This window comes from Ambystoma mexicanum, chromosome 2q, assembly GCF_040938575.1.
Source record: "Ambystoma mexicanum isolate Mex_15411 chromosome 2q, UKY_AmexF1_1, whole genome shotgun sequence".
Classification (NCBI taxonomy): Eukaryota; Metazoa; Chordata; class Amphibia; order Caudata; family Ambystomatidae; genus Ambystoma; species Ambystoma mexicanum.
In genome coordinates, this window is record NC_090924.1 from 1,475,499,997 (window position 1) to 1,475,516,539 (window position 16,543).

Sequence of the window (16,543 nt, forward strand, 5' to 3'; positions counted from 1 at the left end):
CTGATAATAAAAACAGTAGTTCTTTGCCAACTTCCCTGAGTTTGCTCAACTATTTGGGTTCAGGTAATACCCTTCCTGCTTTTTGTTGCCCTCCAATCTACTTAACGGTACATATGTATATCCTGAGCCCCATCTTTTCCCCCAAATACTATACTTTTCAACAACTGCCATTACAGTGCTGTTTTGCTATGCACAACATAAAGTTGCTAGCTGGGGCTAAGCCTGCAATGAACAAGCACTTGCAAAGACTGGAGGGTGGTGCCTGCAATGAACAAGCAACCATAACGACTGGAGGGGGTGCCTGCAATGAACAAGCACCTGTAAAGACTGGAGGGTGGTGCCTACAATGAACAAGCACCCGTAAAGACTGGAGGGGGTGCCTGCAATGAACAAGCACCTGTAAAGACTGGAGGGTGGTGCCTACAATGAACAAGCACCCGTAAAGACTGGAGGGGTGCCTGCAATGAACAAGCACCTATAAAGACTGGAGTTAACAAGCACTCGTAAAGACTGGAGGGTGGTGCCTGCAATGAACAAGCAACCATAAAGACTGGAGGGGGTGCCTGCAATGAACAAGCACCTGTAAAGACTGGAGGGTGGTGCCTGCAATGAACAAGCACCCGTAAAGACTGGAGGGGGTGCCTGCAATGAACAAGCACCTATAAAGACTGGATGGCGGTGCCTGCAATGAACAAGCACCTGTAAAGACTGGAGGACAGTGCCTGCAATGAACAAGCACCCGTAAAGACTGGAGGGGATGCCTGCAATGAACATGCACCTGTAAAGACTGGAGGGCGGTGCCTGCCATGAACAAGCACCTGTAAAGACTGGAGGGTGGTGCCTGCAATGAACAAGAATCTGTAAAGACTGGAGGGGGTGCCTGTAATGAACAAGCACCTGTAAAGACTGGATGGGGGTGCCTGCAATGAACAAGCGCCCGTAAAGACTGGGGGGGTTGCCTGCAATGAACAAGCACCTGCAAAGACTGAAGGGTGGTGCCTGCAATGAACAAGCACCGTAAAGGCTGGAGGGTGGTGCCTGCAATGAACAACCACCTGTAAAGACTGGAAGGTGGTGCCTGCAATGAGCAAGCACGTGTAAAGACTGGAGGGGGTGTCTGCAATGAACAAGCACCTGTAAAGACTGTATGGGGGTGCCTGTAATGAACAAGCACCTGTAAAGACTGGATGGGGGGTGCCTGCAATGAACAAGCGCCCGCAAAGACTGGAGGGGGTGCCTGCAATGAACAAGTACCTGCAAAGACTGAAAGGTGGTGCCTGCAATGAACAAGCACCGTAAAGACTGGAGGGGGGTGTCTGTACTTATGCTCACTATATTGTTAGGGAGAGGCACATAGGCACTCTAGCCATGGCTCTCAATTGGTAAGCATGGTGAATAACCAAGGCTGTGACTCAAGGGAGGTAATGCAGGCTGGTTCTTAGATACAGCGAATCCACAAGCCCCCACACAGGAATATCCACGCTCAACGTCAGGTACTACCCTGGTTGTTTTATTCACTGACATAAAAGTTAGGTGGATATATAAAAATAAGTAGAACTCAAAAATATAAACAGATAGTCAATTCAATGTGTACAGTTCTATCTGCTACCACAGTTACCTGTAGGGTCAGTTATAATGCACCAACTGCTGACAGTAATTAAAAAGCATTAAAATGACTGAATATGGTTTGAACTCATAGGGGGTCATTACGAAGTTGGAGGTAAGGGTAAAAAGATGCCGGTAAGTGATTACCGGCATCCTTTACCACTACGGCCTATTCTGACCAACCAGACCGCTATTTACGGCATCGTACAGTACGATGCCGTAAATAGTGGTCTCGTGACGCGCGCGCGACACACCGTGCCGATATTAAGGGCATGGCATAAACCGGAGCTGATCACAAGGAACGCGCACACGTAAATAACGGCCTCCTTAAGGCCGTAAAGTACCTTACCGGCATGGAGCACATACAGGCATCTCAGAGAAGGAGTAAAGGACCCTGAGCAGTAGTTCCCAGAGCCACAGGTGCACACAATCAGCACAGGTGTAGTCAATGTAGTCTGCCACAGCACAAAAGGACACCCACACACCACACCCCCTCCCACACCAAGATGATACCAATAGTGGTAGCAGTACATGAAGCAGGAGGCCCTGCTTGCAAGGGCACAACCACAAGAACAACACAACAACACCAGGCCCCAACACTGAGGAGACACAGGTGGAGAAGGAGGGTGAGACAGGCCCAGCATGCAGCACCAGTGCAGCCTCTGTCACCACCCCAGAAGCCCCCATTCCCACGCATCAGGTCAGGTCCCTCAAGGAAACCCCTGAGCAGATACACACCCTCTACCAGCTTGACTGTGACACCATCACCACCATAGTTGGCCTGAGAAATTATGAGATAAGCGAGCATCATACGAATACACACCGCTATCCCTGCTCAACTGAAGGTGGTGCCTGTGCCCCACACCCATGCCACAGGCACCTACCAGCACACAGTGGGGCCCATGCATGCATATCACAACCGTCCATTTCACAGACGCAGAACCAAGTGCTGGATCACCTCCTCAAGCACACAAGGGGCTACAAATCCCTAACATGGACTACCCAGGAGATTTACAACACAAATGTTGCCCCCCATGCATTGGCAGGCATGCCAAATGACATGGGTGCCCCTGACTGCACCCACGTGGATTAGGCAGACCTGCATGGCATGCAGGTGGCGTATCGCAACCGCACACAATACCACTCCACCAACATGCAGACGGAATGCAACGCAAGCAAGAACATCACACATGGGAGTGCCCGACATCCAGGAACAACTCATGTCTCAATGGGCCAGCTGAACTCCACGCTACCCTGCCGCATGGGGCGACATGCAGGATGACGTGCCTGTGTGCTTGGTGAGTCGTCTGACTGTGTCATGCCAGTGCATCGGTTTCATGAGGTGGGTGCCTGCATAAACAAACTGGGTCGAAATGATTAACCTAGTGCACAATGTTCACCCCACCAAACACTGTGCCACAGATCCAGTGTAACAGCACATGAGTACAGATTCCCACATTGATGGAGTAAGGCACACACCTAACACAACTTAACCAACATCTGACGAGGCCAAATCCCACAACACATGCACATCTCTCACGTCTCTAAGAAGTCACACTACCAGCTGCACCTCCTCAAAGGTATTCTTCCTTTCCTCTACTTCCCCCAGAAGCTCACTGTCTCCAGAGCTCTGGTTTTCTCCAGGCTGGACTATTGCAACAGCCTCTTTCTAAATCTGCCTTCTTCTACTCTACGGCCTCTGCAACTCATCCAGAGCAGGACTCCAAGACTTGTCCTTGGCTACAGGCCCAGAGATCCTATCTCTCCAGGACTTAAATCTCTGCATTGGCTCCCAGTGGCTGTGAGGATTAAGTTCAAAACCCTCTGCATCATCCACAAGGTCTTCTGGGGCCTTGGGCATCAATACCTTAAACTCTCTCTCTCTAAATATCTTCCCTCTCGAGCTCCTCGCTCATCTGCTTCCAACTCCCTCAGGGTCAGTCGCTTCTCCAAGCAACGAGTTGGCAGTAGATCCCTCTCTTCAGCTGGGGCCTCCCTCTGGAACAGCCTCCCCGCCTCCCTGAAACTTGAAGAGAGCCATCTTCGGTTCCGGAAGCACCTTAAAACCTTCCTCTTTGCTTCTGCTTTCTCTACCCCTCTCCCCTGCTGAAGTCCCGGCTGATACTGAAACTGCACAGGTTACCTGTCCACCCATCTGATCTCGGGCCCAAGCCCTGCCAGTTGCACACTTGCACTGCCTTCCTGGCAACCCCTGCACCTGGGGTCTGTTTTCTGTATCCCTACAGTCCCCAAACCAGCACTTATGACTGCACTCATCCTGCACTTGCCACCAGCTGGCCTTTCCATATTTATTTTATGTTGTTATTATTTTATTATCCCATGTACTGCATTTTTCCCTCCCCCCGCACTTTTCTTCCCCCTTCCCTTGCACCTGCGCAATCTGAATGACACCCCTAAAATCATTGTATGTCTTCCCTCTGTTCCCCGTCCCTTGCCCGTCACGCATTAAAACACTTGTGTATAGGCACGTTATGAATGTCATATCATATCATATCATATACGGTCACGATAACTGCAGCGGATACAGTAAATAAGCAATCACGGTAGCATTAAAGGATTGCACAATCAAATCTGACGCTGTGGTGGAAGGCAAGTTATACACGTAATATGCTTGGTACAGATGTGAAGCACGCAAGACTGGACAATGTTAATACAATCCTGATAAGCATAGTTGCTACGTTAGCATGGAGCAGCGACATACATAGAGGACATGCTTGATGTGGCAGGAAGATAGGTGTGTGCTATTAGAGTGTGGGTGCTAGGGCGCGCGTATGGTGAAAAGTCGTGCCTTAAGGGAAGTTTGTTTCGCAAAACAATGGAATGGCGACAACACGATAATGTGCATTGATTTATAGACATGCGTACCATATTGCTGCGAGCCTCCTAGGTGAGGCTTAAAAGCGTAGTCGGGAGGACATGCTGGATATAAAACCATAGGTGCAATCTGAGGGTGGATTGAGCAAGAGGTCACTGCCAAGTGGTGCGACAAGTCATATGCATTAGTGTGGCACATCCAGTAGGTAGATTCAGTACTACGATAGGCAGATACAAGGTATAGGTGTGCCTCGCATTACAGTGAAATGACAGATGAAGAGTCACGGCGTGATAAAGTACGGGTTCAGATGGGTCAAGGAAACTTCTTACCCTGGAATGTCTGGGGGTGTTGAACGGAGAAGTGTGTCTGGCCATTCGACCTCAGGCGGCCACGACAGGCCAAGACAGGCACACAGCCTTAAGTACCTGACCTTGTGTAAACTGGCCGACTCACGCCTTCCGGTGCTCCCGGAACTCAAATAAAGGATGCAGGGACCAATCTGGGGTCACAGCGTCGCGTTGCTCGGCAACCAATTAAAAACACAATAACGGCGCACATGTTTTATGCAGCAAATCCGCTGTACAGAGTGTCGCTGTAGCTGTAAAACACAGCAGCTCTGGATAAAAAGCACAAACAGGAGGGATAGCAGAGCCGGAGCCACTGCATCTACATATGGCTTTGCCTGTGTGCAGGATTCGTCGCCCCTACTTCAAGCAGTGTGGCTGGGAAGGTGGTGGGGGCAAGGAAGGGCTCATGCCCTCCTCCTTGACCCGAATGGTAGAAAGAAGTGTAGAACTCTGAACTACACACAACCATACCTCTAAAGCACAACAAAATGTCGCACAATTCACTACACTGTCCGAGCCCTTGCTCACATGAAGATGGACGCGACCGTGGGCCTAATACCAACAATTTCACACTGCCTGTCGCATCCCGCGACTCTCTTCCACCGAGGCCACCTCTATGCCTTCAACAACCAGCTGATTGGACCATCTGAGCTTCATGGTTCCTTCCTCCTTGACGGCGTCCTCTACCCGAGGCCCCTACTTAAGGCCAAAAGCCTGTCCGGGACATGTCCGGCACTTCTGCTCCGCACATCTCTTCCATATCTTCTGCCACCCCTGGCAATCACCCAATGGGAAACTGTGCAGCTGAGTCACATCACACGCAAGGATGAAAAAGGTTGAACATCTTGTGTTTACCCCCTGAGCTGAATTTTCTTTTTATGCCCTCTTCAATACGCAATGTGAAAAATCTGTTTTCTGCACATTTGTCAGGCTTGTTTTTTATTGATTTAAAACTTTTGTGAAGTTTATATGAATTAAAATATGTATTTTTCCAATTGAACCTGGTGTACAGCGTACAAATAACTATTTGCAGTGAGTGTGTACTTTAAGAAGTGTATATCACGAACCGCCATTGAGTGTGGTAGTAGCAGGGTAGCTGGTTCTCTGCATCACACGCAAGGTAAGGGGGATTGGTAACCATTCCGGAAAGCGCTGACATTTCAACGACATGTACCCCTGGGGTCCTGTTTCACCTGCCTTGATAGATTCCTCCGATTGAACGTTCCCCTGATCCCCATCAAAAGCCTCCCTCCAGTTCGCCATTCCACCCCAACTCTTTACGTACTTTCAGACTGGCCTCACATGAAGCACTTCCTTGTGCTGCCTCTGAGCCACTTTTCTTTACTAATCCTCTCATCACATGGTTATTGCACTGCTTGCCGTTGCGCTTATCTTTACCTCATTCACATATGATGTAGCCATTTTATTCCTCTCCATACGGTTACTATCCTACCTGTATCGCCGTCATATTAGCGGTCCCACCTGGATGCTATTTTATATCTTTGCTTGCAGCCTCATATTGCCTGTCCTCTGCAGCCCCCTTCTCCTCCTGCACCATTGCCGCCGACCGTGCTCCTCTTGTACTTCCTCCCCTCTCTGCCCGTAGTATCCTCGCATGACTGATGTTGCCCCCCATACTGTGAGGTGCGGCCCCTCCAGTTAATGCACCTACTTGACTTGCCCATGTGTACCTGATGTAGCCCCCCATACCACGAGGTGCGTATTTCTCGCATCCTTTTGAATATTGTAACCTCACCTTAAGTATCACACTTCACAGTTACTGCAACTAGCATACTGATGCCTGAGGGTTTGGCGCGCTGCTATAAATGCAAAATGAAAAAATACATAAATAATTAAACCATGAGACAAATCCTGCTTTGCTTTCAAAGGGCGCTTTTGGCAAAGAGCAGGCTTGGATGAAGTGAGCACTGTGAGAATCAGAGCAGGAATGTCAATAACACTTTTAAAATATGTCCTGGGGCTCAGCACCTGACAGCACCGGCACACATGAAGCAATGTGGGAGGCAGAATTCAGTTGCTGTGTTAATGTGAGCTGGACTTGTCTTGATAAACATGACTCAGCATGTTCGGGACCAGAGAACCTTAAGGCATCCTACGGTAGGGGGCTTTGGAAAACCTGAATTTGAAGGAAACCTGCATACTATTCTCGTTTTTAACTGAACTATCTCAGTAGGGATGATAACCCTGATTTGAGGACGATTCTTCCCAGATAGACAGATAGAGGAGAGAACCATCATTCTCTGAAACGCTGCCCCTAGACTGCTATATCGATCCTGGGTGAATGTTATGGCAAGAACATCTTCTCCTTAGTACAAAGATACATGGTCAATTCGATGTCACCTTGCCATGGGTCAGCATTACATTCTAGAGATCTATCCCCTGGGACAGTCTGTGGCAGCTGCTAAAAGCATCTTAACAAAAGGTACTCTGCGGTAGTCTCTGAATGGCTGAGCCTGATGAAGCGGTCATTACCTTGCAGGTAGCAAATAGTTTTCTCTGCTTTCCTGGCTAGTAAGTTTCCCTTTTCAAAGTGGCTACCAATGGCTTCTGTCTTGACAAATGCTCCAAAATCGGTGAATCCGGAATAGTGGGGCGTGAACTCGAACCAGGTCCCTGAAAAGACAAAAATATTGGTGCTCAATAAGTGAGTAGCACTTGGTGCTTCAAACAAATACTGGACAGTGGGTTGGGTGGAGGGCGAAGGGGGTGGCCTGACCGAGATATGGGGATTTGGCAAATCCCTCAAACCTTCACTGATGATGCACGAACACAATCCCTTTTCATTGCTAGCAGCGTCATCTTACCAAATGGCCATCTAGTAATTGACCTGACCTTCACAAATCTTAACTCATTCCACTGGTAAATCCCTACTAATTGCATCAAACATAATAGTGCTGTGCCAAACTAGAAAGCCCAGGACTCGGACCACCCAAGTAATGCACTGAGGTCAGTACTGCTTCCCTGAATTAGACCCTTGTTATGTTGCTGCTTTCCTCTAGAATGTTATACTCCTCATACATTCTATCCCAACTTCATCATCCTCACAAAATACCTTCTTCAAACATATGTCTTCCAGTAACCTCTATTAGCAACTGGCACGCTCTTGTCCTACGCCAGCGCTGGAAAAACAGTGTTCCCATCACACCCCTTTCACGGCAATGGCCGCCATGGAAAGGGAGAAGGGACTACGCTTAGTTCCCTCCTCCCTCTTCCTTGGTGGCCATCTTGGTTTGCAGTTTCTTTGAAATGGAGAAATGGCATACAGGCTGTTTCTCAACTTGAAAAAATATATATATTAGCATCCAGGTACAACATGTCAGGATGCTAATTGCAATAAACCCCTAATTGCAGTCATGTGATGCCCCAAGCTATCATTAAAGGTCTCAGTTCGCTAGGGCCGGTAACATAAGCCCAGGGCATTATCTGAATCACCGGACTGGAAATGCTGCCTCAGCTCGGGGTTTATTGTTTAAGTATTATTTACTGTTGAATTGGCAGAGATTTAAGACCTGAGTGCTACACTGCTGCAGCAAGGCTTAAAACTGTATTGCAGAAAAATATGGGGGTGTTTTCTGTCATTAAAGTGAATATTTTAACAAAATCTGGACATCATATTTTTCATGGTGCCTACCTTCCGTGCCAATTGAACCTTTAATAATGTCTTGTGTACATCCCAGCAAATGCATGGCATATTTGTATGCTCACCTCTAGTGGAAGACTTTCAAGGCTTCCTGCTACTTTCTATAACTTTGGTAAGGCCTCCCAATGGCCATCTTAGAAGCTGCAGGGAGGCATTCCTTTGGCATGTGGGCCGCTCAGGATCTATTCACTCATACCCCAGAAGTATGCGTGGTTCAAGCAGATATCAAACAAAGATGAATGCATTAATTAAAAGGATTTGTTCAGATGTAGTTAAATATGCACAAACCACAATAAAGTCAACCTGAGAACATACTAACAAAATGTCAAAGCAGTGGGATTAATGAATGAGCCCTTTGACCTTCTGTGTAAATGACTAAGGACATTATTGAGTGGTCTTCAGTGCCCCCTCCCATTCCCTATGTATCATGTGCAGTATTGCCGAAAGCGCACCTCCCTCTGTGTCACATGGTACCCTGCTGCCCGCCCACCAGACTCTGCGCTTTTGTCACACATTGTCATTGGTCTCAGATTTGGTAAAGGCACGTGTCATTTGAGTAGAGTAGGAAGCATCAATCTGATGCTCCAGATGAGTGTGAAACCTGATGCTCCAGATGAGTGTGAAACCTGATGCTACAGGTGGGCATTAAACATGGTGCTCCAGATTGAAACTAAACACGCTGCTGTGGATGGGTACTGCTCTAGATCGAAGCTGAAACCTGATGTTCCAGAAGGGGACTACACCTGGTGTTCCAGATGGGTACTAAACCCGGTGGTCCAGATGGGTACTACACCTGGTGTTCCAGATGAACAATACACCTGATGCTCCAGATGGGGACTAAACCTGGTGTTCCAGATGAACAATACACCTGATGCTCCAGATGGGGACTAAACCTGGTGTTCCAGATGAACAATACACCTGATTCTCCAGATGGGGACTAAACCTGGTGTTCCAGATGAACAATACACCTGATGCTCCAGATGGGGACTAAACCTGGTGTCCCAGATGAACAATACACCTGATGCTCCAGATGGGGACTACACCTGATGCTCCAGATGGGGACTACACCCGATGGTCCAGATGGGTACTAAACCTGGTGTCCCAGATGAACAATACACCTGATGCTCCAGATGGGGACTACACCTGATGCTCCAGATGGGGACTACACCAGATGGTCCAGATGGGTACTAAACCTGGTGTTCCAGATGAACAATACACCTGAGGCTCCAGATGGGGGCTACACCTGATGCTCCAGATGGGTACTAAACCTGGTGTCCCAGATGAACAATACACCTGATGCTCCAGATGGGGACTAAACCTGGTGTTCCAGATGAACAATACACCTGATGCTCCAGATGGGGACTACACCTGATGGTCCAGATGGGGACTAAACCTGGTGTTCCAGATGAACAATACATCTGATGCTCCAGATGGGGACTACACTTGATGGTCCAGATGGGTACTAAACCTGGTGTCCCAGGTGAACAATACACCTGATGCTCCAGATGGGGACTACACCTGATGGTCCAGATGGGGGCTAAACCTGGTGTTCCAGATGAACAATACACCTGATGCTCCAGATGGGGACTACACCTGATGGTCCAGATGGGGACTAAACCTGGTGTCCGAGATGATCAATACACCTGATGCTCCAGATGGGGACTACACCTGGTGTTCCAGATGAACAATACACCTGATGCTCCAGATGGGGACTAAACCTGGTGTTCCAGATGAACAATACACCTGATGCTCCAGATGGGGACTAAACCTGGTGTTCCAGATGAACAATACACCTGATGCTCCAGATGGGGACTACACCTGATGCTCCAGATGGGGACTACACCTGATGGTCCAGATGGGGACTAAACCTGGTGTCCGAGATGATCAATACACATGATGCTCCAGATGGGGACTACACCTGGTGTTCCAGATGAACAATACACCTGATGCTCCAGATGGGGACTAAACCTGGTGTTCCAGATGAACAATACACCTGATGCTCCAGATGGGTACTAAACCTGGTGTCCCAGATGAACAATACACCTGATGCTACAGATGATGACTACACCTGATGGTCCAGATGGGGACTAAACCTGGTGTCCCAGATGAACAATACACCTGATGCTCCATATTGGGACTACACCTGATGGTCCAGATGGGGACTAAACCTGGTGTCCCAGACGAACAATACACCTGATGCTCCAGATGGGGACTACACCTGATGCTTCAGATGGGGACTAAACCTGGTGTCCCAGACGAACAATACACCTGATGCTCCAGATGGGGACTACACCTGATGGTCCAGATGGGGACTAAACCTGGCGTTCCAGACGAACAATACACCTGATGCTCCAGATGGGGACTACACCTGATCGTCCAGATGGGGACTAAACCTGGCGTCCCAGATGAACAATACACCTGATGCTCCAGATGGGGACTACACCTGATGCTCCAGATGGGGACTAAACCTGGTGTCCCAGATGAACAATACACCTGATGCTCCAGATGGGGACTACACCTGATGGTCCAGATGGGGAATAAACCTGGTGTCCCAGATGAACAATACACCTGATGCTCCAGATGGGGACTACAACTGATGGTCCAGATGGGGACTAAACCTGGCGTCCCAGATGATCAATACACCTGATGCTCCAGATGGGGACTACACCTGATGCTCCAGATGGGGACTAAACCTGGCGTCTCAGATGAACAATACACCTGATGCTCCAGATGGGGACTAAACCTGATGGTCCAGATGGGGACTAAACCTGGTGTCCCAGATGAACAATACACCTGATGCTCCAGATGGGGACTACACCTGATGGTCCAGATGGGGACTAAACCTGGTGTCCCAGATGATCAATACACCTGATGCTCCAGATGGGGACTACACCTGATGGTCCAGGTGGGGACTAAACCTGGTGTCCCAGATGAACAATACATCTGATGCTCCAGATGGGGACTACACCTGATGGTCCAGATGTGGACTATACCTGGTGTCCCAGATGAACAATACACCTGATGCTCCAGATGGGGACTACACCTGATGGTCCAGATGGGGACTAAACCTGGTGTCCCAGATGATCAATACACCTGATGCTCCAGATGGGGACTACACCTGATGCTCCAGATGGGGACTACACCTGATGGTCCAGATGGGGACTAAACCTGGTGTTCCAGATGAACAATACACTTGATGCTTCAGATGGGTACTAAACCTGGTGTTCCAGATGAACAATACACCTGATGCTCCAGATGGTGACTACACCTGATGCTCCAGATGAGGACTAAAGCTGGTGTCCCAGATGAACAATACACATGATGCTCCAGATGGGGACTACACCTGATGCTCCAGATGGGGACTAAATCTGGTGTTCCAGATGAACAATACACATGATGCTCCAGATGGGGACTACACCTGATCGTCCAGATGGGGACTAAATCTGGTGTTCCAGATGAACAATACACCTGATGCTCCAGATGGGGACTACACCTGATGCTCCAGATGGGGACTAAACCTGGTGTCCAAGATGAACAATACACCTGATGCTCCAGATGGGGACTACACCTGATGGTCCAGATGGGGACAAAACCTGGTGTCCCAGATGAACAATACACCTGATGCTCCAGATGGGGACTACATCTGATGGTCCAGATGGGGACTAAACCTGGTGTCCCAGATGATCAATACACCTGATGCTCCAGATGGGGACTACACCTGATGCTCCAGATGGGGACTAAACCTGGTGTCCAGGATGAACAATACACCTGATGGTCCAGATGGGGACTAAACCTGGCGTTCCAGATGAACAATACACCTGATGCTCCAGGTGGGGACTACACATGATGCTCCAGATGGGGACTAAACCTGGTGTCCCAAATGAACAATACACCTGATGCTCCAGATGGGGACTAAACCTGGTGTCCCAGATGAACAATACACCTGATGCTCCAGATGGGGACTACACCTGATGGTCCAGATGGGGACAAAACCTGGTGTCCCAGATGAACAATACACCTGATGCTCCAGATGGGGACTACATCTGATGGTCCAGATGGGGACTAAACCTGGTGTCCCAGATGATCAATACACCTGATGCTCCAGATGGGGACTACACCTGATGCTCCAGATGGGGACTAAACCTGGTGTCCCAGATGAACAATACACCTGATGGTCCAGATGGGGACTAAACCTGGCATTCCAGATGAACAATACACCTGATGCTCCAGATGGGGACTACACCTGATCGTCCAGATGGGGACTAAACCTGGCGTCCCAGATGAACAATACACCTGATGCTCCAGATGGGGACTACACCTGATGCTCCAGATGGGGACTAAACCTGGTGTCCCAGATGAACAATACACCTGATGCTCCAGATGGGGACTACACCTGATGGTCCAGATGGGGACTAAACCTGGTGTCCCAAATGAACAATACACCTGATGCTCCAGATGGGGACTACAACTGATGGTCCAGATGGGGACTAAACCTGGCGTCCCAGATGATCAATACACCTGATGCTCCAGATGGGGACTACACCTGATGCTCCAGATGGGGACTAAACCTGGCGTCCCAGATGAACAATACACCTGATGCTCCAGGTGGGGACTACACATGATGCTCCAGATGGGGACTAAACCTGGTGTCCCAAATGAACAATACACCTGATGCTCCAGATGGGGACTAAACCTGGTGTCCCAGATGAACAATACACATGATGCTCCAGATGGGGACTACACCTGATCGTCCAGATGGGTACTAAACCTGGTGTTCCAGATGAACAATACACCTGATGCTCCAGATGGGGACTACACCTGATGCTCCAGATGGGGACTAAACCTGGTGTCCCAGATGAACAATACACATGATGCTCCAGGTGGGGACTACACATGATGCTCCAGATGGGGACTAAACCTGGTGTCCCAGATGAACAATACACCTGATGCTCCAGGTGGGGACTACATCTGATGGTCCAGATGGGGACTAAACCTGGTGTCCCAGATGATCAATACACCTGATGCTCCAGATGGGGACTACACCTGATGCTCCAGATGGGGACTACACCTGATGGTCCAGATGGGGACTAAACCTGGTGTTCCAGATGAACAATACACTTGATGCTTCAGATGGGTACTAAACCTGGTGTTCCAGATGAACAATACACCTGATGCTCCAGATGGTGACTACACCTGATGCTCCAGATGAGGACTAAAGCTGGTGTCCCAGATGAACAATACACATGATGCTCCAGATGGGGACTACACCTGATGCTCCAGATGGGGACTAAATCTGGTGTTCCAGATGAACAATACACATGATGCTCCAGATGGGGACTACACCTGATCGTCCAGATGGGGACTAAATCTGGTGTTCCAGATGAACAATACACCTGATGCTCCAGATGGGGACTACACCTGATGCTCCAGATGGGGACTAAACCTGGTGTCCAAGATGAACAATACACCTGATGGTCCAGATGGGGACTAAACCTGGCATTCCAGATGAACAATACACCTGATGCTCCAGATGGGGACTACACCTGATCGTCCAGATGGGGACTAAACCTGGCGTCCCAGATGAACAATACACCTGATGCTCCAGATGGGGACTACACCTGATGCTCCAGATGGGGACTAAACCTGGTGTCCCAGATGAACAATACACCTGATGCTCCAGATGGGGACTACACCTGATGGTCCAGATGGGGACTAAACCTGGTGTCCCAAATGAACAATACACCTGATGCTCCAGATGGGGACTACAACTGATGGTCCAGATGGGGACTAAACCTGGCGTCCCAGATGATCAATACACCTGATGCTCCAGATGGGGACTACACCTGATGCTCCAGATGGGGACTAAACCTGGCGTCCCAGATGAACAATACACCTGATGCTCCAGGTGGGGACTACACATGATGCTCCAGATGGGGACTAAACCTGGTGTCCCAAATGAACAATACACCTGATGCTCCAGATGGGGACTACACCTGATCGTCCAGATGGGTACTAAACCTGGTGTTCCAGATGAACAATACACCTGATGCTCCAGATGGGGACTACACCTGATGCTCCAGATGGGGACTAAACCTGGTGTCCCAGATGAACAATACACATGATGCTCCTGGTGGGGACTACACATGATGCTCCAGATAGGGACTAAACCTGGTGTCCCAAATGAACAATACACATGATGCTCCAGATGGGGACTACACCTGACCATCCAGATGGGGACTAAACCTGTGTCCCAGATGAACAAAACACCTGATGCTCCAGATGGGGACTACACCTGATGCTCCATATGGGGACTAAACCTGGTGTTCCAGATGAACAATACACCTGATGCTCCAGATGGGGACTAAACCTGGTGTCCCAGATGAACAATACACATGATGCTCCAGATGGGGACTACACCTGATGCTCCAGATGGGAACTAAACCCGTGTCCCAGATGAACAAAACACCTGATGCTCCAGATGGGGACTACACCTGATGCTCCAGATGGGGACTAAACCTGGTGTCCCAGATGAACAATACACCTGATGCTCCAGATGAGGACTACACCTGATGCTCCAGATCGGGACTAAACCCGGTGTCTCAGATGAACAATACACCTGATGCTCCAGATGGGGACTACACCTGATGCTCCAGATGGGGACTAAACCCGGTGTCCCAGATGATCAATACACCTGATACTCCAGATGGGGACTACACCTGATGGTCCAGACGGGGACTAAACCTGGTGTCCCAGATGAACAATACACCTGATGCTCCAGATGGGGACTACCCCTGATGGTACAGACGGGAACTAAACATGGTGTCCCAGATGAACAATACACCTGATGCTCCAGATCGGGACTACACCTGATGCTCCAGATGGGGACTAAACCTGGTGTCCCAGATGAACAATACACATGATGCTCCAGATGGGGACTACACCTGATCGTCCAGATGGGTACTAAACCTGGTGTTCCAGATGAACAATACACCTGATGCTCCAGATGGGTACTAAACCTGGTGTTCCAGATGGGGACTAAACCTGGTGTCCCAGATGAACAATACACCTGATGCTCCAGATGGGGACTACACCTGATGGTCCAGATGGGGACTAAACCTGGTGTTCCAGATGGGGACTAAACCTGGTGTCCCAGATGAACAATACACCTGATGCTCCAGATGGGGACTACACCTGATGCTCCAGATGGGGACTAAACCTGGTGTTCCAGATGAACAATACACCTGATGCTCCAGATGGGGACTACACCTGATCGTCAAGATGGGGACTAAACCTGGTGTTCCAGATGAACAATACACCTGATGCTCCAGATGGGGACTACACCTGATGGTCCAGATGTGGACTATACCTGGTGTCCCAGATGAACAATACACCTGATGCTCCAGATGGGGACTACACCTGATGGTCCAGATGGGGACTAAACCTGGTGTCCCAGATGATCAATACACCTGATGCTCCAGATGGGGACTACACCTGATGCTCCAGATGGGGACTACACCTGATGGTCCAGATGGGGACTAAACCTGGTGTTCCAGATGAACAATACACTTGATGCTTCAGATGGGTACTAAACCTGGTGTTCCAGATGAACAATACACCTGATGCTCCAGATGGTGACTACACCTGATGCTCCAGATGAGGACTAAAGCTGGTGTCCCAGATGAACAATACACATGATGCTCCAGATGGGGACTACACCTGATGCTCCAGATGGGGACTAAATCTGGTGTTCCAGATGAACAATACACATGATGCTCCAGATGGGGACTACACCTGATCGTCCAGATGGGGACTAAATCTGGTGTTCCAGATGAACAATACACCTGATGCTCCAGATGGGGACTACACCTGATGCTCCAGATGGGGACTAAACCTGGTGTCCAAGATGAACAATACACCTGATGCTCCAGATGGGGACTACACCTGATGGTCCAGATGGGGACAAAACCTGGTGTCCCAGATGAACAATACACCTGATGCTCCAGATGGGGACTACATCTGATGGTCCAGATGGGGACTAAACCTGGTGTCCCAGATGATCAATACACCTGATGCTCCAGATGGGGACTACACCTG

The 16,543-nt window shown here is 49.3% G+C and overlaps 1 protein-coding gene across 1 annotated transcript in view; it reads right to left on the reverse strand.

The window, feature by feature from the left end:
- The window catches only part of LOC138570281 (cytosolic phospholipase A2 gamma-like), a 507,932-nt gene that overhangs the window by 278,938 nt on the left and 212,451 nt on the right, over nt 1-16,543 (reverse strand). Inside the window, exon 8 of the mRNA XM_069649050.1 lies at nt 7,282-7,422. Within this exon, the coding sequence (XP_069505151.1) occupies nt 7,282-7,422 (141 nt within the window). The remainder of the gene's footprint in view (nt 1-7,281; nt 7,423-16,543) is intronic.